Source organism: Peromyscus californicus, unplaced genomic scaffold (genome assembly GCF_007827085.1).
Source record: "Peromyscus californicus insignis strain IS unplaced genomic scaffold, ASM782708v3 Scaffold_4__1_contigs__length_199733344, whole genome shotgun sequence".
NCBI lineage: Eukaryota > Metazoa > Chordata > Mammalia > Rodentia > Cricetidae > Peromyscus > Peromyscus californicus.
The window spans coordinates 58,453,874-58,463,695 of NW_026294562.1; the positions used below are offsets into that span (position 1 = coordinate 58,453,874).

General features: G+C 51.1%; 1 protein-coding gene across 2 annotated transcripts; it reads left to right on the top strand.

Annotated features, from left to right (window-relative positions):
- Positions 1-885: 885 nt before the first annotated feature.
- On the top strand, positions 886-9,419 carry Fadd (Fas associated via death domain). 2 transcript variants are annotated; one of them, XM_052712137.1, is made up of 3 exons: positions 886-1,227; positions 2,967-3,100; positions 8,688-9,419. In XM_052712137.1, exons 1-3 carry the CDS (start codon positions 942-944, stop codon positions 8,790-8,792), a joined length of 525 nt encoding a protein of 174 aa, XP_052568097.1. In that variant the 5' UTR covers positions 886-941; the 3' UTR covers positions 8,793-9,419. The 2 variants fall into 2 exon arrangements, with proteins under 2 accessions (XP_052568097.1, XP_052568096.1); XM_052712136.1 differs by lacking the exon at positions 8,688-9,419 and having other exon boundaries at positions 2,967-5,898.
- The last annotated feature ends 403 nt before the right edge of the window (positions 9,420-9,822 follow it).

Consider the following 9,822-nt stretch of genomic DNA (forward strand, 5'->3'; position numbering starts at 1 on the left):
TTCGGGGGACCTGGACCCATGCACCTGCTCACAATCAATTGTATCGCTAGTTCCAGGGCAGTGTTTCTCAACCTGTCGGGCACAACCCATTTGGGTCGAATGACCTTTTCACAGAGGTCGCCTAAGACCATCAGAAAACACAGATATTTACATTACAATTCATAACAGTAACAAGAATTACAGTTATGAAATAGCGACGAAAATAATTTTATTGTTGGGGTCACCACAATATTAGGACTGTATTAAAAGGTCACAGCATCAGGAAGGTTGAGAACCATTGGTCTAAAGAATCCGAACCCTCTTCTGGCCTCCGTGGGTTCTGCACCAATGTGGGGCTTTTAAACTACAAATGCTCATACACATAACAAAAATAAATATTTCTTAATGTCTTTAAATGCTTTATTTTATATGTATGGGTATTTTGTTTGTGTACCACATGTGTGCCTACCAGAAGAGGGTGTCAAAGCCCCTGGAACTGGAGTTACAGATAGTTGTGAGCTCGGAGTTGAAAGAACAGCCAGTGCTCTTAACCCCTGAGCCGACTCTCCAGCCCATAAATAAATCTTTTTTTTTTTTTTTAATCGTGCTTGAACGTGATCCTGCCGCAGTAAGCATCCCTGCGGCCTGCAGCTGCCCTCCCACCCCACTCACAGGGCTGCACAGCTCCGCACAGGCAAACCTGGAACCTCAAGATCCCACCCAGACCATCGCCGCTACACCGCCCGCGCAGGCGCGGGAACCACCGTGCGCAAGCGCTGAAGCCACTATGGCTCAAGCGTCGAAACTACAGAGTCAGCCTTTGCTAGCCCGGGCGGAAGCGGGTACGGCCACACTCGAGGCGCATGCGTGGGACCTGGAATTCTCGCGAGACACTGGGCGGGAACGCCCGCGGTGATTTCCTGTGTGGAATCGCTGAGGGGCAGCTTGGCCGCGTCACCGCCATGGACCCCTTCCTGGTACTGCTGCACTCGCTGTCCGGCAGCCTGTCGAGCAGCGATCTGATGGAGCTAAAGTTCCTGTGCCGTGAGCGCGTGGGCAAACGGAAGCTGGAGCGCGTGCAGAGTGGCCTGGACCTGTTCTCAGTGCTGCTGGAGCAGAACGATCTGGAGCGCGCCCGCACCGGGCTGCTGCGCGAGCTGCTGGCCTCGCTGCGCAGACACGACCTACTGCAACGCCTAGACGACTTCGAAGCGGGGACCGCGGCCGCGGCCTCGCCGGGGGAGGCAGGTGGGCTAGGGGGCGGGAGGAGGCCCAGGGGCAGGGAATGGGCGGGGAAGCCTGGCCACTGCCCTAGCCGCAGGGTTCCCTTTGCGTGCTCCTGCTAGGAAGGACTCTGGGGCACGCCCACTTTTCCGGAGGGCGAGCCGGGTCTAGGGAGATTGTGAGGTGGTGTTGCTTGCAGTGCCGGAGTTGAACCTAAAGTATTGCTCGTGCTAAGGAGACGCTCGCTCTGCTACCGCTTGCCCCAGCACCAAGATAACTCACCTGAGATCTGCAGTGCTTGCGCGCCCCCCCCCCCCCCCCCACACACACACACTCTCCGGGTAAATTGAAACCTCAGCTAAGAAATGGATGTGGCTAAGGCTCCCTAACCCCAAGGAGGGTAGAGGTGAAGAGAGTAGGCAAAGGTCAAGTGTGCCTGTTGCTCGTCACCATTTCCGTAGTGGGAGTGCCTTTGCCCAAGCAGTGTGCTTCCTAGCCAAAGGAGAACAGTGCTGCGGCCCAGCTCCCCGGTCCAGAGTCCACAGTGCCTGGTTATCCTCTGCCACTTCCGTTTTGTAGTAGAGAGGAGGCACTATGGCTTCCCATAATGCTCAGTAGTGGATAGCAATCACAACAGAGCCACACCAGTCTGGCCTTGGGATGTGGATACAGGTTAAGCATGTGTTAGACTCTTCCTCACTTGTGACAAATACCCAAGAAGCCATTTAAAGGGGCAAAGGTTTCTTTAGCTCCTGGTTGGCTGGCTCCATTGCTTTTGGTCTGCAGTGAGGCAGGAAATCAAAGCAGCTGAGGGCATGGTGGAGCAAAGCTGAATACCTCATGGCCACCAGGAAGCAGTGACAGGAAAGAGCTTGGGACAAAATGCACTCCCCCAACAATACAGCCATTGTACTGCCTCTGACTAGGCCTGCCTCTGAAGGTTTCCACCACCTCCCAGTAACGCCATCAAATTAGGAATGAGTGGACTGATCCACCAGGGGACTCAAAGCTATCATGATCCGCTCTCCTTTCCATGATTGGATCCACCATTGAGAGACTAAGCCTTCCTCATAGGAGCCTTTGGGACCATGAAAGTCTCCATAGTCAAAAGCTCTGAAATCTAAAGTGCAGACAAAATCAGACCCCAGGTACTGACACTACATGCTGTAACAGTTTGTATCACACACAGAATTATTTGAAACATGGATTGTTTCCTCTGCCAGTGTATATGAGGTACACAAGAAAATGGGTTGTGTGTTCACATCTCCAAGGCATTTAAGTGTTTGGTATTGTTGCAGGAATCCAGTAAGGGGTTCTCAGCCACTGCCCAGGGCTCCCTTAGTCATCTCCTTCAGCCTTGCCTATGCCTGGCACGTGCTCCAGAGTGTGGTCTCCAGTCAAACCAACAAAGGTCATAGTGTAGAATGAGGTGAATGCAGCTTTGGGGGACTTTGGCCAACCCACTATTGAGGGTGTGAAGGTGGCTCTAGTTTTTTTTCCCTCTGACTCCCCAGCCTCTCCTCAGTTTCTGGTCTTTTAAGCTGTAGCTCGCTGTGACCCATTCTGAGGGAGTGGGACTAGACAGATTAGGAGGCCAATGTAGGTCTCTTGAAATAGCTCCTGGGCTGCTAGGTGTCTCTGCCTGCACAAGACCTGCCTGGCTTTAGTGGTGTTGGCTTTGAAGTGCTCAGGTCCACATGTGGTGGCCATGGGAAGACTTCCCCGAGCTCTTCTGTAAGTCATGCTGCTGTTTTCCCTTTTAGATCTGCGGGTGGCATTTGACATCGTGTGTGACAATGTGGGGAGAGACTGGAAGAGACTGGCCCGTCAGCTGAAATTGTCTGAGGCCAAAATTGACGGGGTTGAGGAAAGGTATCCCCGAAGCCTGAGTGATCAGGTAAGGGAGACTCTGAGGGTCTGGAAGATTGCCGAGAGGGAGCAAGCCACGGTGGCTGGACTGGTAAAGGCACTGCGGGCCTGCCGGCTGAACCTGGTGGCTGACCTGGTGGAAGAAGCAGTGCAGGCCCAGGGGTCTGTGAATGAGAGTGAGGATGTGTCCCCAGTGCTGTGGGACCCAACCGTGTCTTCCTCAGAAGCACTGTGACAAGCCTGCTGCTCCTGTCAGGAGTCACTGTGGACTTGATAACACTCCGTGCTGCATCGCCAAGTGCCTTAGTTCCCAGTGCCAAGAAAGAAGACCTTGTGGATCCAGGCCAGAGCCCGCTCACAAGCTTGAACTGGCTCCTGAAGCAAAGCTGTATGTATAGAACCTCTGCTCCCTGAGCTTTGGGGACACATGGAGGTTTCCCTTCGTGTTCTCCACTGCTGCTCCTTCCCCTGAGAGAAGTCCCTGGTCTCGCAAGGAGGAAGGTGGAGCTGATGGCACACGTGTTGGAAGTTTGAGAGCCTTCCTGTTGTTCCCCGGGGAAGGACACAACTCAATTCAGAGCACTTGGCTGCCTCACAGTTGGCCCTGAGGACATCTGTCCCATTTCCTTGGAGGCCATCAGAGAGCAGCACCTGCCCCCCAAACAAGTGGTCCTTGCAGGAGCCTGGCACACCTCATCCTGGCACAGCAGCTCCTGCAGGACTGATTCTAAAATCCATTGCCTACCCACATTGCTGCCTCTGGGAAGGACTGGTTTAAAGGGTGGCCCGCCTGTTTCTACCATGGCCTTCAAACAAGTACCCTGGGCCTAGATGTAGTGGCTCACTCTGAAATCCTAGCACTGGAGAGTTGAGAATTGCTGCACTCCATGGCAACTTGAATGAGAGCTGCACATGAGACCGTCTCACACAAACAAAAGCAAGTGTCTACCTGGAGACACCTGTGTCACCCAGGATTTCCTCTGTGTCAAGGACCCTTCTAATCTCAGAAGTAGGACAGGGCTGACTACAGTGTCCTGACAGCCCTAGGTGCTAGTTGTGAATGGGGTGGTGGGATTTCCTGTCTGGTTTGCTTCACATCAGCAAGGGGCCCTGACTTGCCACACCTTTGGCTGGGTACACCTTTGATCATAGCACTCAGGGAGATAGAGGCAGGTGAATCTCTGATCTGTTAGTTCAAGAACAGCCTAGCCTACATAGCAGACTACAGACCAGCTGAGACCATGTGGAAAGACACTATCTCAAAAGTTCATGTCTGGAGTTGAGGCTCCTAGACACAGGGTTCACCTGACAGTGAAGAGCGGCACCTCGAACTGTACCCTCCCCAGCCCCAGGCCTACTGTGCTTTTCAGTCCAACACCTATCCATCTGGCTGATCTGCCTTGCTCAAACTCTTGGCCATCTAGGCCTCTCCTGACCACTCTGGGGACTCGTCCAGTTTTCTGACCCCATATCCCACCTGGCTGTAGCCACAACCCTCTTATCTTGGCTCCCTAGAATATGCAAAGGCCTGTTCAAGGTGTCTGGTGGGTGTTTGCTGTGCTCCTCTCTAGTCCCTCCTCCTTGTCCCCCATTTTGAGGGTTTTGGGTTTGTTTTGAAACAGGGTGTCTTGTAACCCAGATGTTACTTGGGTTGGCCTTATAACTGAAGTGACCTTGAACTCCTTCCTGACCATCCTGCCTCTGCTTCTCAAGTGCCATCGTCACCAGTGTGGCAGCCTCACCCAGGCCCAAGTCTTTAGGGCCCACACTGTAGGCAGCCTGGGCAACCCCACTGAGACTCTTGGTGATGCCTTTTAAGTGTCCTGTGGCAAGTCACAGGTTGGTAGACTTGGATGTCACTTTTTTTCTTTTTCTTTTCTTTTTTTTTTTTAACAGCTCAGGAGTCCAAAATGGCTCTCCAGAGGTCAGTTCAGATATGAGCAGGCCTGTCTGTGTCCTTCTCGATTTGAGAGAATGTTCTATGGCTTTTGGAGCCCCTTCATTGTGTCGCTTGCTGCATTCCCCTCCCCTCAAGTGACAGTTTAGTATCGGGTCTCAGTTGCTGCTGCTACAGAGCTTGTGGGCTACCACAGGAAGACCCTTCAACCATGTTGGGGATTAAAACATGGGTATCATCAGGGACAGCACTCCACAAATCTGCATCTACCCAGCTTGTGCCCAGATTTGTCCTGGATGCATCAACACAATCCCACTCCCCTGTTAATGACCAGCCAGAGCCCACACTCACCTTGCCTACCCTTCACTCCTCAGCTCCTAGCAGGACCTTGGCTCCTGCCCATCCCCCACCAAGGGTTGGAACCACAGACCCGCCTGTTCCTAGAAGCCAGCTGCCCTGCATATTTTTAGCTTCCTATTTTTGAATTCCACAATCATTTCTGAGTCATCCAGCTGACTGCCTTCTGGTCACAAGGTCCCCGTGTGGACCATATTTCAAACCAGACAGTGGAACATGATGTGATGGAATGTGTGATGTAGCCACCATGAACCATGGCCTTCCAGTAGCGGATGCAAAGGCAGTACTAGTTTGCTGGAAGATGTGGGCTAGGAAGCCCACATAGTCTCAAGTCATGTGCTGAGTGGAGGCTGGCCTGAGGGATACTTGCCGGCCACAGGACTCACTATTACCAAGGCTTCACTGAGCCAAAGCCAAGTGACAGGGCTGGAGGTTTTTGAGTGTGGCTAGAACAGGACAGCATGGTGGGCATATGTGTGGAGGTCCACAGCTCCCAGACTCCCAAAGTCTAAATCAACTGTAGAGATGATGTATAGTCCTTGTCCATCAAAATAAAGCAGGCATGCTGCTCATTCCTGGTGTCCCAACACTGGAGACTGAGGCATTGCTGCGTTTATTTTTAAGACCATCCTGGGCTACACAGACCTCATCTCAAACAAAAAGCCAGGTGTGGTGTGGTGTATACACCTGTAGTCCCAGCACTTGGGAGGCTGAGTGGGAGGGGCAGTTCCAGGTAGGGTCTCTTACTGAGTCCAAGTCCAGTGTAAGCTGCATGAGACCCTATCTCAAAAAACCACCAACCCCACAGCCCAAAAAACCCCACACTGCATATTGGGTAGACACAGGACTCCTATAGAGTGCAGAAGACAAGTCCCTGTGCTCAATAGTGACTACAGCAGGTCAATTCCAACTTTCGGGTCCCTGAACTGTGTGATAGTTATAGTTAGATGGGCCTGTTATGTGTTTTCTCAGCTGGTCGATGTGCACCTAATTACATTGTTAATCTGAATTCTGTATCTTTGGCAGGCTTCTCATTTATTGGTGGTCATGAGGTCTGGGAGACCTCAGTCCAGTTTTTTATATAGCCAAGTTCTACTGGTAGTGAAAGCACAGGGCAGTGGCACTTTTTCCCATGGGTCTCCTGGCTGGAGGCGTAGGACACAGCTAGTGCCCTCCAGATGAGGTCATCAGTCAGCACACATACACTACATTCCTCTCTCTTGCCTGTTCACAGCTAAAACCCAGCTCATACACCTGATGGAAGCTAAAACTGTCACCAACTTGATTATAGACCCCAGGCTAGTCTTGTTCCTACCATCCTTGTGTCCTTGATGGACCAATCAGGTCCATCCCAGCAGCTTCTGAGTAAAGTCTTTGCTTCCTCTGAGTTTGCACAGACATATTGAAAGGCCCATGTGTCCCCTGGCTTTCCCACCAAGCAGGAAAAACACATGCAAAGATGCTTCTTTTCACTAGAAGGCCAACTTGGACAATAATAGTCATCCTCCGCGATCAAGTGTGTCTATTGGTGCTATGCCCATCCATGGTTCCCCTACAGCCCTGGCCCAGGATGCAGAGGAGATACTCCCCACTTGCCGTATTTCCTCAGGCCCCTGGAGGGGTGGAACTCCCCAAGTAAATCAGTGGCTGCTTGCACAACCTCATACTGTAACAGACCTCCAGACCTTAGCATAACTGACTCCATGAAGGAAGTGCCATTCAGACTGTAACACTCAGCACATAGACAGCACTACCTGTCAAAACAAAAAGACCTAATCCATTAAAGTCCATAGTTCTAGGAAAGTCTCTAAATGTATTAACCTTGCTTTTTGGCTTCTGTAGTTCTGCTTCTGGCTAACTGTTCTTGATAACCGAAGTATGTCAACGCAGGGTAGAGTTTTTGTGCTTAAAAGCTCACACTGAGCCGGGCGGTGGTGGCGCACGCCTTTAATCCCAGCACTCGGGAGGCAGAGGCAGGCGGATCTCTGTGAGTTCAAGGCCAGCCTGGGCTACCAAGTGAGTTCCAGGAAAAGGCGCAAAGCTGCACAGAGAAACCCTGTCTCGAAAAAACCAAAAAAAAAAAAAAGCTCACACTGAAAAAGGCTCAGGGCCCCACTGGCATTTCAAATACCCAGTGTTATCACCAGCTAAGACTTTCTTTTGGTGTAAGCCTGTGTCTAAGTAGTCTTTTCTGGTGGACACCCGACAGCAATGCTTTCTGGGTGCTCTGGGCTGTTTGCTTCATTTATTCTCAGCAGTGGGCTCACTGCTTAGACATCCTGCTTGCCCACTAGTCTAGGACCCACACCTCCCAGCCTCAGCTTTCAGATGCTAAAGGTCACCCTCAGGACTACTGGGTCACTTGGTGGGCTGTACATCTTAAGACTAGAGGCAGGCCAGTTGTGATACATGTATAATCCCAGCACTCAGGAAGCTGAAGCAGAAGAATCTAGACCAGCCTGGGGTGTATGGTGAGATCCTGTGTGTGGCTCCCACCTATGATTCCAACACCTGGTAGGCTGACACAGGAGGACTGCTACAAGTTCAAAGCCAGAAAGACCGTATCCAAAAGAAAAAAAAAAAAAGCCTAAATAATATCTAGTTGCCAAATAAATAAAGGCTTGGCTGTAGTTCAGTAAAGTGCTTGCCTAGCATGCACGAAGTTCCAGGTTCTAGTCCCAGCACCACATAAACCAGGCATGGCTTCAGAATGGTCATAGCCACAGCAGCCTATATTGGGGGAGCATGCTGAGACCATGCCAACTCCAGGGGACCACTGTACATAAGCCATGCTCCTGCCCCTAGGAGGCCTTGCTCCAGGCACAGCTGCATTAGACAACAGCCAGGCCCAAGCCTGGATGCCTTCACTGACTGGCCATCTTCAATCCTTGGAACTCAGTGGGAAGTCTGTAACTGGAAACTGTTGTGATTGGTGTGGATACAGTGCTTCATCTGCATGCTGCACCCTTGCCGCAACACCCTCCTTCGCTGCTTTCTGGTGTTGCAGTATTAGGCCCAATGAAAGGCTTTTCCCCATAAGCAGAAGTAGCCACTGCTCCACAGCAGCAATTTTAGCAGTAGGAGGCCCAGGCAAGAGGCTAGTCACTGCAAGTTCCTGGGAGCTGCCAGCCCGTGAAGGATGCAGGCACCCAGAGCTTAGGAGTTGTAGCATAGCCGCTGCTAATGCTGCTGTTGCTGGCTGTAAGCCGGTAACCTGTGTCCCTAGGAGGAGTGTCCAACTTGCAGTCCATGGGGCGCATGTGAAAATTTATTGTGTGTGTGAGCATTCCTGCCATAATGTGCAGACAGAGGTCAGGGGACCACTTGGTGGAACTGGTTTTCTTTTTCCATCTTTTTTTAGGTTCTGGGGATAGAACTCAGGTTGCCAGGTGTGCACAGCAAGAACCTTAACCTGATGAGCCATCTCACCTGCCCTGAGGATGCTTTTTGTATTTCTATTGTTTGATTATTTGGTAACTTGATTATAATTCTGAAGTGAATTTTGGAGATCACATCCTCCCTGGATATCTGAAGGTTGGACTCACACACCTCCAGGCCATCAGTCTCTGCCTCTGAAGCCCACAGTCATCCCTGTCTTGGAGAGGCTTGGAGCTATAAGCCCGTCTCACTGTCCTAGCCTTCAGCCCTCTGGACCCAGGACTACTAACATCAGAAGGACTGCCTTCACCTCCTGATTGCTCTGTACTACAGCCTTCTGGCTGGTACATCTGGTGAGGAGATTGTGCTTGTGCCCTTCAAGTACTTCTCTAGCTTCAGGCTGGGCTGAAGGAGCAAGAGGAGACTCAGCCAGTGAGAAACAACCAGGGTGGTGTATGTGGACAGTGGTGGGAGGAGGGCTTGGGTGGTGTGATGTGACAGCAGCAGGGAGCAGTCTAGGGAGCCTTGCAAGCTTACAGGATGGGGTGCAGAAGGGATGCTGGGGTGGTGTGGTCTTGAGTTCTGTAAGAACTCCATGGCCTCTGCATCAGCTTCTGCCTCCAGGTTCCTGCCCTGTTTGAGTTCCTGTTCTGACTTCCTTCAGTGATGGACTATGATGTGGAAGTATAAGCCAAATAAACCTTTTTCTCTCCAACTTGCTTTTTGGTCATGGTGTTTCATTACAGCAATACTAACCCTGACTAAGACAGACCCTGTCTCAAAAAAAAAAAAAATTTATAAAGCAAAGTGCAGGCAGGTGGTAGTGTCAAATGTCCTTAATCTCAGCACTCAGGAGTCAGAGGCAGGCGGATCTCTGAGTTCAAGGCCAGCCTGGTTTACAGAGTGAGTTCCAGGACAGCCAGGGTTACACAGAGAAACCCTGTCTCGAAGAAGAAGAAGAAGAAGAAGAAGAAGAAGAAGAGGAGGAGGAGGAGGAGGAGGAGGAGGAGGAGGAGGAGGAGGAGGAGGAGGAAAGTAAAATGATTGACTTCACTAACTTGCACCATTTTATTAATTTTTAAAGTTTTTATTACATTTTATATATTTGTAGAAGGGCA

Coding starts and splice junctions, on each gene's coding strand:
- Fadd (XM_052712136.1), top strand. CDS start 942: ATGGACCCCTTCCTGGTACTGCTGCACTCGCTGTCCGGCAGCCTGTCG. Junction 1,228..2,966: donor GGCCTCGCCGGGGGAGGCAG/GTGGGCTAGGGG, acceptor TTTCCCTTTTAG/ATCTGCGGGTGGCATTTGAC.